At 30.6% G+C, this 16,546-nt stretch overlaps 2 protein-coding genes across 3 annotated transcripts; one reads left to right on the top strand and one right to left on the bottom strand.

Annotated features, from left to right (window-relative positions):
* Positions 1 to 492: 492 nt before the first annotated feature.
* On the bottom strand, positions 493 to 4,159 carry LOC108331430 (uncharacterized). The gene is made up of 9 exons (XM_017566102.2): positions 3,951 to 4,159; positions 3,784 to 3,852; positions 3,654 to 3,704; positions 3,500 to 3,559; positions 2,798 to 2,857; positions 2,577 to 2,636; positions 1,740 to 2,342; positions 1,179 to 1,250; positions 493 to 875 (listed from the first exon to the last, which is right to left on the bottom strand). The coding sequence occupies exons 1-9, from the start codon at positions 4,068 to 4,070 to the stop codon at positions 642 to 644; spliced, it is 1,329 nt and encodes a 442-aa protein (XP_017421591.1). The 5' UTR covers positions 4,071 to 4,159; the 3' UTR covers positions 493 to 641.
* Positions 4,160 to 10,281: 6,122 nt separating this feature from the next.
* Positions 10,282 to 15,700, top strand: LOC108319476 (uncharacterized). 2 transcript variants are annotated; one of them, XM_017550658.2, is made up of 4 exons: positions 10,282 to 10,618; positions 14,118 to 14,208; positions 14,596 to 14,698; positions 14,791 to 15,700. In XM_017550658.2, the coding sequence occupies exons 1-4, from the start codon at positions 10,417 to 10,419 to the stop codon at positions 15,475 to 15,477; spliced, it is 1,083 nt and encodes a 360-aa protein (XP_017406147.1). In that variant the 5' UTR covers positions 10,282 to 10,416; the 3' UTR covers positions 15,478 to 15,700. The 2 variants fall into 2 exon arrangements, with proteins under 2 accessions (XP_017406147.1, XP_017406200.1); XM_017550711.2 differs by having other exon boundaries at positions 14,599 to 14,698.
* The last annotated feature ends 846 nt before the right edge of the window (positions 15,701 to 16,546 follow it).

Here is a 16,546-nt window from a genome sequence, read left to right on the forward strand (position 1 = left end):
TAAAGAGAATCTAATTTCATTGTCGTGATACGAAAAGCTCTTTCTGATGCAAGTCCTTTAACATGGCATTAAAATGAAGGTTGGAGACCTCTGCAGTAACTTGCAACTAAAATTAATGGAAGGGTGGGTGGGTTTTGGCAGAAGTTTATGCCATTCCTACATAACAAGGTAATCTCTATTTACTTCTTTTAAGTAAAGATGGACAATAATGAAAAATTTGGAACTAAAATCAATTCACCTAAATATTTGGAATTTTCAGAACTTAGGATGAACTTATGTGGAAAATGTAAGGTGGAACACTTTTTAAAAATATCTAGAGATCTTCCAAGATATTTTCGTAGGACATGGTACGTCAATAATATCTAGGAAATTGAGATATCTTACGAAAATATCCGGTTCATACGTCTATCCAGTGAAATTTCCTAGGAATCTCAATGTATAGAATCTGAGATGTTAATTAATAACACATAATAATAGCATATCCTTAAGGGCTGAATGAAATAAAATAGTTCTTCAATAATGTATGCACTGCTGTAAATAATGCGCTACCTTGTACAGTACAACCATGAACTATAAGTTCTCAATCGTACAACAAACGATTACATTGGGAACAAATATTATCGTTGCTGGAAACTGAAAATTCAAGACTCTGCAATGGGGAAAACAGATCCAATCTTATTGCCAAAACGATAGCACTTGATATTAACTGGATATGGACCGAGTTGAATGTGGTTATCCTCCCTACCAACATAGAAACACAGGGTATATAAAGCAATTTCAAATTCAGGGCTCACTCCAACCAAAGTGCTTGATAAAGATTTCAGAACACCATTCCATTCAAACTGAACAGTTAGAAGCTGCGTTTCCGAATCAGGCTGCAAGTTATGACGGCAGAGAGCATTAAAAATGAGGTGGTTACAGCTTAAAGTACTACAAATGTTTACCAGAAAATCAACATATCCAAGCTATGTTAAGAGGTTTTTACGTAATGAAATAGAAATATGAATTAAGGCTTACATTGTTTTAGGAAAAATACTAGCTGCTGTTGAAAAATATTTTCAAAATGCTTTGATGTCTGGCTAATAATGAGTTTATTACTTTCATGTGATTTGTGCACCGAGCTTCTATTTTCTATTTGGATTATTGCCAATACAATAAGCTTAAAAATAGTTACTCACAGTTTCTCCCCGTCGACGGGGGAAAATATAGCCCTGATAATCAACTCTCCCCTTTTCTTCTTCAAGGTAAAACTGTCAAAATACATCAACAGGTGAGATAGAAAAAGTCACATATTACAAGTTTATATTACAAATTAAAGAAAAAAATATGTCTGTGCAGGCTTCATCTAATTATCAGATTAAAGACTTCCCAAATAGCAAGAAAAAAATACTTAATTATCGGAAAAAATAGAATAAGACATTGGCAGGTCTGAATAAGTATTTATTTTTACAGCACTTCATTCGCAAACGATTGACTATACAAGGCTATAGCAAAGGCAATCTCAACTATTGAAGTCATTCGTCGAGGAATAAACACTAAACTGTGCAACAGTAAACTAATCCACAATAAGACAATATTGGCTAATCAATGAGAGTGGTAATGTCAGAATAATTGCAGAAAAGAGCACCAAATATGACTTCCAATATTATAAAGTGGTGCACCTTCAATTTGGCATGAATATGAACAGATAAATAAATATTAGATATATAAACAGGCAGAAGAAAAATATGATGTCATACCTGCAGCCAGTTATGGAAGCCAGAAACTTCGCCACTTTGTTTGATTTCTCCAACAAAAACATGTTCAAAAGAAGAAGAGGAGCCAGAAGTGCCACCACGGCCATAAAGGTCAAACCATAGATTGGTTATCATTCGTTTGAAATCTTGGTAACTCCCTGATGCAATTCCCTTAGATGTAAGATAATTGTGAAGATATTTAATTGGTGCTGTTCTACTGATTTCTTCTATGAAAGAAGCTTGCTCTTGTCTCTCTTCGTATGTGACAACTTCCTTACATCCTTCATGTGGATTGTAATTATCTAGCAGTGAGAGAAAACGAGCAAATGTAGGCCTTCTGAATACATCATCACTAACCCAAGTAAACAAGCTCCCCTCTGCCATATCTTCGTTTTGGAAAACCTTTTTCCCTTCACCACAGTCAATTTCATAGTCTTTGCCAGGTACCAACCGATTTAAATCAAGATCCCAGAGTTTGTCACAAGCTTTTGATAGATCAGCAAGTTCATCTTCTGAGGGATTCAAACTAGCACCGATTTCAACCTCATTAGAGTATTCTTGCTCCTCAGAAGGCCGTTTGTAGTTCTGCCAAGTTTCCTTCGGAACCTACATGAACTTGGTAAGATCCATCATTCAGATTCAGACAGGGATGAAGCATAAAACATCCAGAACTGGTTATATCACAGATTCAGTAACAAAGTTAACATAGAGTAGAATTCAAAGAAGAATACATGTAACAACAATATCAACAAAATAAGATTTGTTTATAACGATACAAAACACTGAAAAAGCCGAATAAGCTTTTATATTAGATATGTTGATGAAAACTCAAAGACAAACCTTTTGTGTCCGCCTTGGAGGTTTGCCAACAGTCTGCCATCCATCTTGATCTTCACTAACCTGCAAAAAAATAAAAAACGAGTCTCACCTTAATAGTTCTATTTAATAGAAAAAAAAAATGCTTTGTATTTTTTACGGCATCACTTGGAAAGAAAGCACAGCCTATTCGTTGTCCAAACTTTCTCAACATGTTCAACGCTACCATATTCTCACTCACAAACCTTTTGTGGTCTCCTTGAAGGTTTGCCAACTGTCTGCCATTCATCTTGATCTTCTTTCACCTGCAAAAAATAAAAAAAAGGAGTCTCACCTTAATAGCTCAATTTGATAGAAAAGCAAATGCTTCGTATTATACACGGCATCACTTGGAAAGAAGGCAAAACCTATCCATTGTCCAAACTTTCTCAACATGTTCAATGCCACCATACTCTCTCTCTCTCTCGAAGCCGGATTTTCAACTACCCAATTCAGTGGAACATTTATCGTGTTATTTGAAGAAGAAGAAGAAGAAAATTCTTCCAGTGTCTTTCTCCAAAAACAATCTTAAACTATATGCAGACAAATAGATCTGAATGAAAGCAAGCACAAGCGACGCAGCACCAAAATGTAACAAATCTGATAGCACAACTTTATTATATATTAAGCGTCATTAAGAGTAATTTGTCACTGGGAAAAATGACCCCAGTAATCTATATCACATCAAGGTAACAACCAACCAAAAATGATATTGCTATTGCTATACGAACAAAGTTAGGTATCAACTATACAACTTTAAAACTTAAAAGATTTAGCGACGATCTCTTGAGATATCCAAACATATCATTTATAAACTTCAAATCTAAGAAGCAGCCAAGCCATAACTATCTATGTTCAAGGGGTTAATATAGCAAAGTTAACTTGAAGCTAAGAGAGGAGGGGATTACCTTGTGGCCAGTGTTGAAATTTTGAGATTGGCTCTCCTCATGCTGAGGACGATATACTGCCTGGACAGAGAAGAAGTGTGGTTACATGAAGAGCTACATAAGAGAAGAGTATGTTATTGGATTTAAGAATTGAGAACAAGTGATTGACATTCACCTGATGGGGCCTGTTGGTATAACTGTGACTATCTTCTTCCCACCGTTCTTCCTATAATGGTCATAACATTATCAAACGAGTAACATTACATATTTTTGGGGAATTGAGAACAAAGATGAAGAAATGTGACCTTTTCGGGTGAGTTGGACCACTGTGTCTGTTGTTGCTGCTGCTGCTGCCGATGAGGACGAGGCTGATCCTGCAAAAATAAAAATTTAACATTGATATTACGTGATCCTGAAAAAAAACCAAACTTGAAAAATGGGAATGTAGAATTGACATAGTAGAATCGGAAACCTGATCCTGATCGCCGGAGACAAGGTCGGCCCAGGAGCGTTCACCGTGTTCTTCTTGGCGATCGTTGTGATCGGCACCACCGATAGCAAGATCGACCAAGTCCTTTATCAGACCGTCCATTTTGATGTTGATGTTGTTGTTGAAGCTGTTGAAACTGAGATTATGAATCTGAAATGTGTTGGTTGGATAAGGTAATTTGAGAGTGACAATGGCGGGTGATTAAATAAATTAATAATATCAGTAATATAAGAAAAAGAAACAAAACATTTTTTTATAAAAGAATATAAATAAAATAGTTTCAATTATAATTTTGTCCGTAAAATTTGAAATGACTTTCTTAGTGCTTAAATTATTTTTTGTAATAAAATATATTTTACTTATTTAAATTTAGTAATAATACTTTTAAAGTTTTGAAAGAGAAAAACAGTTTTAAAAATCTGAGAAAGTAATAAAAAATAAAATGGGACAAGGATTATCCTAAAGAATAAGACTAAAATCCTAAATAAAAACCAAATTATTCTTATTAAAGCATAATTAAGAGAAATAGATGAAATGGGATGAGAATTGGATCACAAGAGATACAAAATTGTTGTTTCCTTGGCTTGCCGACATGGATGAGTGGAAGTGAGAGATTCAACGTCATGAAATGAAAGTCAAAGGCCACCTTTGATGATAGACTCCTCACGTGAGATTAGATTTCATAATTTCTCGTATCACAAATAAAAATATCAACGGTCAAGATAAATTGTGCAAAAATAAAAATGAAAGAAAGGGATAGATAAAAAAGGAAAGAGGGGAATTAAATGCAACTATGTAATAAAAATTTAAAGGTAACGGTATCCGTGTTGGTTATGTGCCAACTAACTCTAAAAGGTTGTTTCGCCGTCAATTATTTCACAATTTCAGAAATCATTGTTGAAGAGTTCTAGACATTTTTTTAAAAAATTCACAAATATATAAATATTTCATATTGGATATTATAAAAAATTTCTGTTATCGCATAAAGATTTTTTTTCTTATATAATATCCTATATTATGTGAATAAAAGAATATGTATATAATTATTATAATATCATCATCATATATGTCAGATTTATTTATTAATTCTTCTATAAACAATAACGTCCTAATATATTTATGACCGTACTACAATTAAGTCTCGGTTACACCAACATTTTCACTAATATTATTTAAAAGTAGGTTTAATTACTTGATTTTCACTTTAGTTGAAACTTTTTAAATTAGTTTTTGTTTAAAAATTATTGTATTTTTTTAAGTTTCAATTGTATTTTAATTTTTGAAAAATATTTTTTTAGCAAAAATTATTACACCTGTACGTGGTTTTCACTTATCAATATTAATATCAAATGTTATTATTTTATTTAAATTTAATTTTTAAATATATTTCTTTAAATTAATTTAATTTTACTTTTTAAAAATTGAACAATAATGTCTCTTTCTAAATTGTGATAAAATTTATTATTTATATAAATGTTATATAAATATTGTTAACATATTTAAGTATATTATTAACAATGTTTTGATAATCATATTTCTTTTACAGGATTAAAATTAATTAAATATAAATATTTTTACAGAAAAAGTAAGTAATAAAAAGCATGGTTAACATTAATAATATAAAATAATGTAATATATTAAAAAATGGTTTTTAATAAGATTAAAACTAACTAAATATAAATATTTTAAGATTAAAATTATATTAAATATAAATATTTTTACAAAAAAAATTAATTAAATATAAATATTTTATTATTAAAACTAATTAAATATAAAGTTTTTATAAAAAAAAGTAATAAAAAATATAATTATTGTTAATATGTAATATGTTAAAAATTTATTTTTAATTAAAAGCACTATTATAACATTTATATAAATAATAAATTATATCTAAAAAGAATAATATTACATCATTTTAAAAGATAAATTAATTTAAAAAGACATATTTAATAACTAAATTCAAATTAAATCAATAATATTTAACATTGATATTAACACCTAAGTGTTATATCAACAACCTGACACATGATAAACAATAAAAATAACTTATTGAGATGTAACATGCCGTTAATATCATTAATGTCTTTTTTAAAATTTAATTGAGACATTTTTTTAAAAAAATAGAATACAATTAAATTTTTTTTACAAAAAATAAAACACCATCAAAAGTTTTTAAAAAACTAATATCTACTCCAAACATGTAAAAATAAGTAATTAAACCCTAAAAATATTACATAAACGTTGATTAGAGTAACCTAATATTACTTTTAAATGTATTTATTGTAGGTAAAACGAACGCTACCATTAATAAATTATTTTATAAATTGTTTTATGTATTGAAATTTATTATATGTAAATTAATTATTATTTTTTTGTATTAGTGTGGGTAGTGGGACCCACGGTAATAGTGTTGGTTTCAGTACCTGCACAAACACTTGTGGCTTCCATATGTGAATGGTGGATTTTTACTTACTCAAAGTGGAACACTGATCATGATTAGTACCAACCTTTCTTTGTTTGCGGGATTTTTTGGAGAAAGCTATTTATCCTTTTTCTGGTAGGGATTAAAGATAACTTGTATGTTTATAATGATAGTCATATTAAAAATAATTAAGTTGACAATAATAATAATAAATAATAATAATATACTATTATTATGGTTGGATGTAAATTTTACCATTCTAATATTTATTTTGCTTCTTATGAGTATCAAAATTATATTTAATTTTTGTGCATGTGGAGTAGTGGATAGACCTTTACATCTATTTTTACTTGTTGAAATAGTTATTAAGTACTTTTTTATAAATAAAAAAAGTAAAATTAATACGATATTATAAAAAGTTTAATATAAAAAGAATATACTTCTTCTTTTTATTGTGAAATAAAAATTATAATTGCATAAGTTTTAAAATAAAGTAATGTTCTAATAAGAAAATTCAGTGAGAGTATTACATTAAGTTAAAGCACTTGTTAATGTGCGTGTTCATATTTGTTTCAATAAATTTAGGGTCAATTTATACACTTTTACATAGTTAATCTAATTTTTTCAATGGGTACTTGGATGTCAAGGCATAAGAGATTATGAAACTTAATCTCTTATCATTTTATTGGTGTTATGATCTTAATCATCCATGTATATTTTGGATTTATTTCATGTTTACAAATCCTTGGAAATCATATTCCAATACAATATGATAGAATTAGGACAATATCCAAACTCTCCCAGATGTTAATCTCTCGATGAGATCATGTTTGTTAACTTATTAATAAGTTTAACAAATCATGCAAGTAATAGTTCAAAAAGTTTAAATATCATTTTTCAAAAAATTTACATGTGTTTAGCAAACGTGTACTTTTTACTAATTTAGATTAAGAATATAAACATTGTTTAATTCAAATTTCACATTATGATAATTCTAAATTCAATGCATGTAAATTGCCAATTTAAGCTTAAGTTAAATGATTAGGGAAAAGGTTCACATATAGGTTTCATGAACTCAACTCAATGCAAAGACTTTAATCAATATATATTTCCATCATAACCCAAATATTTACACCACAAGACACTCTGATTCCTCAAAGAAAAGTTTTAAACCTCAATGTTAAAATACTAATTCCTCATATATTACACAAAATTAGATTAAGAATGTGTTTAGAATAATCAATAGAATTTTATCTAAGTTTTAAAGTATTTTCTCATGTTTAAATACCACAAAATAACATAGATAATCAATCGTGCACATCGAGCACGAGAAAAAAACACAAGAGTCATGAAAAAAATTATACTGCAAAGAGAAGACTATATTAAGATATATGACATTCAACCCTGATAAATAGGGAAGCTAGCTATTCATACACATGAGGAGTACAAAAATTGGTAAAAGAAAGTGGTGGACAAGTTTCCTCTACCCAACATTTGGTCTTTAGTCAAATTTCTTCTACAAAAAAACTCCAACTTTTCTTCCAAAACTCGACTTTTAAACATCCACCAAAAAGTAGCTTATTGTTAGGAAAGGGTAGGACTCACTGGGTGAGAGGTTACTGGAAATGCGTTCTTAAACCTTTTTAAAACTTCCTATTGGAGATCTCATATCAACTCGAGATAAGGTGAGTCTATAGTATATAAATGAGTGCAAATTTTACCTTACAAGTTGATTTTGAATGTTGAGTTATGTTTAAAATTCATTTCTTAACATTGTATTAAAGTTATGGTTAAAATTTATCTTAACGAGATTTGTTGTTTATTGAGTCTATCATGTCATTTGTTATCGAATCATCCATTAATATCCAATTCCATGCTTGAGATGTATATACTTTGGTCTAAAGGGAGTGTTGGAGATCTCTCATTAACTTGAGATAAGACGATATTATATAAATGTGTTAAGGCCAATTTTTTAGAATCAAGTTAGACTTTAAATTCACTATTTAGAACTTCCATTTTTTGACAAAATAATTCAACAAGGTACTTGTTTAACTCTATATTTGTCTTTGTGTCATGCACTTTTTTTTTTCTTTTCATGAAAAGATTTAGGATTTAAATATTTTCTTTGAGTATATATATATATATATATATATATATATATATATATATAAACATTACACTTATCAATATTGTACTTAAAGGATAATCAAATATGCAAGTATAATAACTAAATAAACAAGAAGTGTTTTATTGATTTAAAACGCAATGAGTATAAGAAGGAAGATAAGGATAAGATGAATATCTACATACTCTTCTATGCCCATGTACTTAATTTTAAAATATTGAATATTACACAAATATGTTCAATCAATTTTGATATTATTACCAAAATATAAATACAATTATAAGGACGATAAATGTGCATTGTTTTGACACATATCATTGACTAAACAAGCTACAAAGATCTTAATATTTTGATAAATAATTTTTAGAATCTTTATATTCTAAAATATTAATATGGTTAAATTTAGAATGTTCAATGAAAAATACATGTAATACAAATGAGCGTAAAATTATTATGATTAAGATAAATATAATGGTCAAAATTCTTTACTAACACTAAAGTGATCAAAACATTGAAAATATGTAAAACAGAAACTCTCCTAAACTAAGATATAATTAGTAAGGGATGATAGAATGTTAATATAATAAATAAATGATGCACATAAGAAGTCAGTGAAATAATGTACAATTAATTGTATGGTCTATTAAAAAAAAAGTAGTCATTTGAAAATATATCAAGATAAGATACAAATTCGAAAAATATATTGTCATGAGGGAACTTAATATTTTAAGAATTGTGTGTTGTACAGACAAAAATTTTCATGGCAATGTTTGCCATAGTAAGAACGGAATCCATGGTCTTCACACACACACACACATATATATATATATATATATATATATATATATATATATATATATATATATATATATATATATATAATTGTGTCTTCATGAGTTTGTTATTTATTTCAATAACAAGATCACATATTGTATACATTATTGATTTGTGTTTTTTTTCAACATGTGGAAAGATTTTAGTCTAAAGTTTTTTTTTAAAATTTTATTATTTATTATTTTTTTATAAATTTATAGAATAGTGTTGTGAAGTACGTTTTAAAATTTATTTTTTAGACATTATTTCATATTTATATATATAGTTTTTTATTTAATGTCTATGTTTTTTTAATTTAAATTTTTTGTTATTTTAAAAAGAAAATAGATATATTATTTTTAATTTTAAATTAGTATTTATATTTAATATAATTTGTGAAATTAAAAATAATAAAATTGTACAAAATAATAGTTAAAAAGGTTTGCTATCTAAAATAAATAAATTTAGTGAAGTGATATACTGTTTTCTTTCGAATAATGATATACTCTAAAAAAAACTACTAAATTAAGTTTTTTTAACTATTTATTTTAATTTAATTATTTAATATTTAATTATCTAAAAAAATACTAAATTATTTATCTATTTATTTTAATATTTAAAAGTGATTTTGATATTAAAGTCAAATAACCTTTGAATGGTATAATCCAAGAACTATTTTTTTCCTTACAGATTTTTAACATTTGGAAATTATTTTTTATTTTCAGATTGTGTAAAGTGAAAGTGAAAAATAAATTATAAATTATATGATTCAGAATTTATTTTTAACTTCTAAATTATATTATTAAAATTAAAAAAGAGAAAAACAAAATCTTTTATATTTAGGGAAGCTGCTGAAAGTGGTCTGAGAAAAACTTGAATTGGATCAAGCCCAATGAGAGAGCGAGTAGCCCAAACCGAAATCCTTACCAAAAATAAAAAGTGTCTCACCTTCTCCTCTCTTTCCCTGGCCATTTGTTTTTAACTTTTTATTATTCAGTTCAGTTTGAGGGTTCCAATTTTCATTTTCAATTTCTATTTCAATTTCAAATTCGCGCGAAGAAAGTTGAAGGTGGGTGTTACCGTATTCTATGGCGGCACCCAACAGCAACAACAACGCGACGCCGAAGCCCGGAACCCTAGGCGTTGGTGTAATCCCTACTCCGCCTAAGTCTCAACGCGGCCACAACAAGCCCAAGTGCAAACAGTGTGGCAATGTCGCTCGTTCAAGGTGTCCCTATGAATGTTGCAAGAGATGCTGTTCTAGAAATCAAAATCCTTGCCACATCCATGGTCCGTTCTATTTCTTTCTCAAAATACATACACACAAAGCAAACTTTTCAGCTTTTGTTCGCTACCCTAAATTGTCACTATCCCTCTATGTGTGCTGCTTTGTGCTGTCTATGATTGATTTACTAATTTAAATGGCTTTGCGTTTTGTTATTGTATGTTATGATCTCACCTCTAATCTATTTGTTCAACAAGGGGAGAAGCGCTGTTAAGGGGAAGGAATTTGTCGTTAGCTTATCATTTCAGTTAGTTCAGAAAAATTAGGGTTTTATTTTTCCCTGTTGTAGTGCTTTCCCGCTGATTAGCCTTTTAGCCAGTTCCTAATTTGCTTTACTCTTTATTTTGTTTGGTCCTTTGTTGTTGTTGTTGACGACTTGTTATAGTTATGCATGCCTTAGATTAATGACGAACATAACCATTAAACTATGCATTCAGTGTTATCGACAAAGCTGAGTTCAGTTTTGTACTTTTACGTTATTTGTACTATAACCAAGGTATTAAATTGCAGTTGTGGTTTTGCCACGATCCTCAACATTGCCAAAATTGTAGGCAAAAGTGGCTGCAATTGCGGTTGTTGTGAGCCCCAAAACCTTGATGCCGTGGCTAAAATAATATGTTTATATAACGCAGTTAGTTCATAATTGGAAAGATGTCTTCAAACGCTAATTATCAATCTTTGGTAGTGTAGTTGTCAACCATGTGTTATAGAGCTGTTATGGAGAGTTATTGGCCTTTTGTGGCACGCTTTGCGCCCGGTTTTTGGACTAAGAAGTGTTGATTTTCCTTGTAGTTTTGTAGTGAGGTAGATATGTTCTGCAGCTTGGAGCGAAGCAACCTCTTTGACCCTTGGTTGCTTATCCAAGATTTGGGGTTCCATTCCCAGCTTGGGCAAGGAGTCACGACTAGGGAGATCACTTTACCTAATAATTGGAAGACTGGTGAGAAGGTGAATTAGTCAGATGCTAAATAGAAGCCTGAAATACCTTCTGATTACCAAAAGTTTTTTTTTTCTGCCCTAGTTTTGGTTGTGGAAGCAAGGGGTGTTCACGGGTTGGGAAGGATTTGAGCAAATCCATTACCCGACCCACTAAAAAACTATCGGTTGGTTGAGTTTCTGCATTGGGTTAAGATCTTGAAAAACTCATTTTTTTTGTTAAATGTTGTAATTTTTGAGTATCAAAACAATTAAAAAATAACACCATCTTTACGAAAGTTAATTCAAGGGTTTTTGTATTAATCGTGTATCTACTATGATTTGTGCAATTGACAATATGATTTGTGCAATATCATTCAAGTGGCTGTTGATGCAAATTGGAAGCTGACTTGTTTGATGCTTCAGTCACTGCTAAATCGTAGGAATCATGGTTTTGTGGCTGAATTGCACTGTTCTACCATAACTGAGTCAGGCCATGCGTGACCAGATTCTGAAAACCCTAATTAGTAGAAAAGAGAGGGAATTGGCTGATTCTTTCCCAAATTCCCTCCAATCAGACCCAGGGTACCCCTTTCTTCTTGTGTGACTCTTGCCTTTTTATGCTCTACTATTTATTGTTCCCCTCATTGTGCTCTGTACGTTTCTATTTTTTTTCCACAATAATTTACTATGGGTTGTGATCATATTATGCCACTGTATCTGTTTTGAGAAAATACTTTTTTACTTTTGGTGTGTTTCTTAATGATGAAAGGCCCCTAAATTTGTCTTTTTATGTCTTTGTTAGTGGTATACGCCTCCGTATTTTATTATAAATAATGTATTTTACAATTCATGATACAGTTCAGTTATTGAATCAGAAAAAAGACCTTCCGATTCACAATTAGAATCTTGATTCATATTGGAGTATTATTCACTTTGCACACGAATGATTAACCATAAATGCCCCCTTATTTTTGAAGCAAGATTACCTTATAGCTATGAAGCACGAATACTCTTAAATAGTCTATGTACCTGTATTAGGTATTCGTAGTTGTTGGGTAATGGCTACACACATTATACTCAATACCAAAGGTGGAAATAGGCCGAACTAGGCCAAGTTTTGGTAGTCTTGAGTTTGGCTTTTGTTTAATAAAAAGTTTGAGCATGTTCGAAAACCTCCTTTGTTATAGTAAGATCTTTAAGAGTGTAGTAGGCTTAATGTATTGTTGGCCTAAATATGTCTATTAGTAATTACAATTTTCTTATATTATCATGCAATATATGCTTAAATATGTTAAATGTAATATAACATAATAAATTACTTGTTTAAAAATGTGTTTTGTATTAAGGCCCTTAATCAAGGTATAAATAAATTCATCTTTCGGTAATCTTATAAATTTGACCTTTTATGTAGGTTAACACGCTTAACAATTTAAAGATAGATAATATATGCTTTTAATAATTATAACCAATTTAATATTATAATAATACTTACAATTTAACTTGTATTTACTTAAATAGGCTGATCTATTAGGTCTAATTTTTTAATGGCATAAGATCTGTTCATACTTCACTCTATCTTTTTTTTTGTTCAATGTTCACTATTATGTCCACAAATTTCTGTTTATGTTTCTGTTCAATTCGTGATTTCAATACTCTCGAATTTTCTTTTATTTATTTACTAATTGTAAAATATGAATGTCTTTAATTCCCGGTATTTTTAAATTTTCAAACATTTTTATATCTGTAGTATATAGTTTTTGTATCTTATATTTTTATATCTATAATAGTTTTTGTATCTTCCTTATAATTTTGCTTTAGGAGCTATCCTGCTATTTGATATTCCCCTATAGCATTATCAAGGCTTTCTGTTACACACTGCTCTCTCATAACCTTGAGGGAACTTTTCCATAAACGTTAGCCAACATTATGAAAAATATATCTGGCTCAGTGTGTCTGTTATTGGAAGAACTACCCCATAGAAGTTAGCCGAAATTTTGATATTTTTCTGTATAGTACATAATTTTTTCTCTAATTTTAGTGTAACTTGTAGCAGTGCAAGTTAATATCCTATTTTTTCTATCTCTCTTTCTGTTCCTGTACCAATGTGTATACCCACATTCAGATTTTGTGGGGGAACGTAAATATTGCTCAACTCTTACCACTAATAATTCCCGTGTTCTCAAAATCTACAGTTGAGTTCAGAGTTCGTACCATAATTTAAGTGTAACTTGTAGTGGTGCTAGTTGATCCCCTTCGGTGTTTCCTGGTTTAGAAATTTTATTGTACCTCTGTCCTGTATCAATATTCCAGTACTCACATGTGTTCATACTTCACAGCTTTAATGGAGCTGTACCCTTAAGAATTGGTGAGGGGGGTTTAGGTGTACATTGATTTTCAAGCAGCCGTAAAAAGGAGACGTAAAATAAGAAAATCATTAAAAAAAGATGATTGTTCTGTCATTCTAATCCAAAGATTGAAATTATCTTGTTAAGTTTATGCTTTTGTTTCATATTTCCCCTAATTAAGATCCTGACAGTTTTTTTTATTTTCCTGATCGTTAACTCTGATTTCTTATGCTGAATGCAGTGTTAAAAGCTAATTCGACTTTTCCCGACAAGTCACCCTCATCTGGTAGCTCTCCACATGATCACCAACCCTTAGAACCTCCTCAATCAACGTAAGTTATAAGCACCAGCACCCTACATGTGCACTGCCTAAATTTTTAGTTTATATTTTCAACTTGTTGGTGGGATTCACTGGAAATATGTTTAATATATTTTAAGAAGAGTCTAGTTCTTTACTTTTTTCCCCCTCTTTTGAAGCCAGGCTAAGCTAAGAAGTTGACTGCTTACAATTTTCTGATATTTTACCTCACAGGAATGGCTCAATATTTTGTGTTCCTTTTTTTGCGTTATGTTGTTATATTTTATCACTTTCTTAAGGCAGTACTTTTCTTGAACTTCTAAGTGACTTGTTAATTCAATTATACAACCAGCACTTAAATCTTCTTTCGAATTATTCTATTCCCCCTGAGGAGAGGATTTTGTTTTGCCTTTTATTTCAGAAGTGCAGGAAGAGTTGCATCACTTAGACAACTTTCAAATAGTTTTGCTCAGTTCAATAATTTACACCTTTCACTTCGTTCGAAAAAGCCATTGACTAGAAAGGTTTACCATACTTAACTATGCTTGGTTTAGTTGTATTATGATTTTGGTGAGCTGTATGTTGTGTGAAAATAATATCAATGTGATGATTACAGGATGCTGTAGCTATCAACGAATGGAGATTTGCCAAGTTAAAAGAATACAAGGAACGGAATATTGAAGTGGAAAATGAAGCTTTTGACCGATACATGCAGAATGTAGATTTACTGGAAGAAGTATTAGCAGTGAAGTCGTTGGATGACGATGTATCGTCTGCATTGGATGCTAATCCTAGTCCAATGGAGAGCAATGAGACAATGATCCCAGGGCTAAAATTGCAGCTAAGATCAAACTCTATGAGAAGTGATGGTTTGAGAACGAGAATACAACAAATCGTAGATGAGGGATTAAAGAAGCTTGAGAGAAGTGCTGTAGATGGTGACATGGATGAATCAATTGATGAAGAAGGCAATAAAGCTTCAAAAAGGGGAAAGGGGATGGAAAGGTTATCAGCTATAAGTGATCTTATGGATAAGATCAATAAAGCCCGAAGTGAGGAGGATTTGAAGTCGTGCTTAGAGATGAAGTCCCAACTCTTCAATTTGGACGAAGGATCTTGCGTGATAGATGATCTTAAAGACAATGAAATTATTGAGAATCAAACTGCTGAAAGTGAGGTGGTACCACCAAAAGAATTGGATTATTCTTTACCGAAATTTGTTACCACCGCCGAAATTGATCAAGAAACTCTCAACACCATAGACAAACACTTTTCTTCCCTTGAGGATGTAGAGCAGTTGTGAGGCTAGATTTCTTAAACGTTGAGATTTACCTTGAAAGAAACAAATATAAATGTTGTGTTCTAGGAAAATGCCCTCTAATTAGAATCAGGTGCCAAATGCAAGTAAAAAATGTTTAAAAATTAATCGGGACACTTAAACCAGTTGAAGTGTGAACTGATTATATTCAGTTTCAACGTTATTCATATCAATTGCGATTCTGATTAATCAAATAATGACTTGAAAACTTTGCTCTTTGAATTTGGTGTACGTCAACATCTCATTCAATTCTCAAGACATAGGCTACAATGTTAAGGACTAAAGTAATTGAATAGACGAGTAGTTTTCACTATTGCTATTTCTCTGTCCTTATTAATTTCTACCCTACTTTCTGACGCTGTCAAAACACATTGTCACGTTGCAGCTGTCTCATTTTATTTGGCAAAATCCTGTTCATATTTCGGTATTTTAGCGTTGTTAATGTCGTTACAGGGTGATATCCATTCAAACTAAATCGAATATTGTCACTGATATTCTGATTGGATGTTATAGGCTAAAAGGACGATGCGCAATCATCTCTCTATGGCCTGATATTGTCCAGGAATTATCCAAGATAATAGAAATTGAGAGACAGTAGTGCTCATTATTTTGAAGTAGCATCCCAAGTTTATGTTCTCCTGAAATCAGTTGTAGAGTTTGGGTTTGAGGGATTGAAGTATAGAAAGAGGTGAGGTGCTGTAATTTCCAGCAGTCAATACCCAAAGGGATGTCTGAAATCTGAGTAGTCTAATTTTGACTTTTGAAGGGAATAAGATAAAGCTGCATAATAGCTTACATTGGTTAGGGTTGCCACATTGTGCGAAGATAGTGGGTCAATAGCTTAAAGCTAAGAAGGTGATGAAAAGCATGCCGTACATATTCCTGCCCCTATGCCTATGGATGTTTTCCTGTGTTGAGCACGACCTTAGAAGTGAAGAAACCACTCAGAATATGTGCTCTTGCCTCTTCAATAATTAATGTTTGGGCAACCGACAAAACAAGAAGGGGGAACTCTTTGGTTTTAGGATATGATTTATTAGTGGTAAAAACACTG

Source organism: Vigna angularis, chromosome 1 (genome assembly GCF_016808095.1).
Source record: "Vigna angularis cultivar LongXiaoDou No.4 chromosome 1, ASM1680809v1, whole genome shotgun sequence".
Lineage (NCBI taxonomy): Eukaryota > Viridiplantae > Streptophyta > Magnoliopsida > Fabales > Fabaceae > Vigna > Vigna angularis.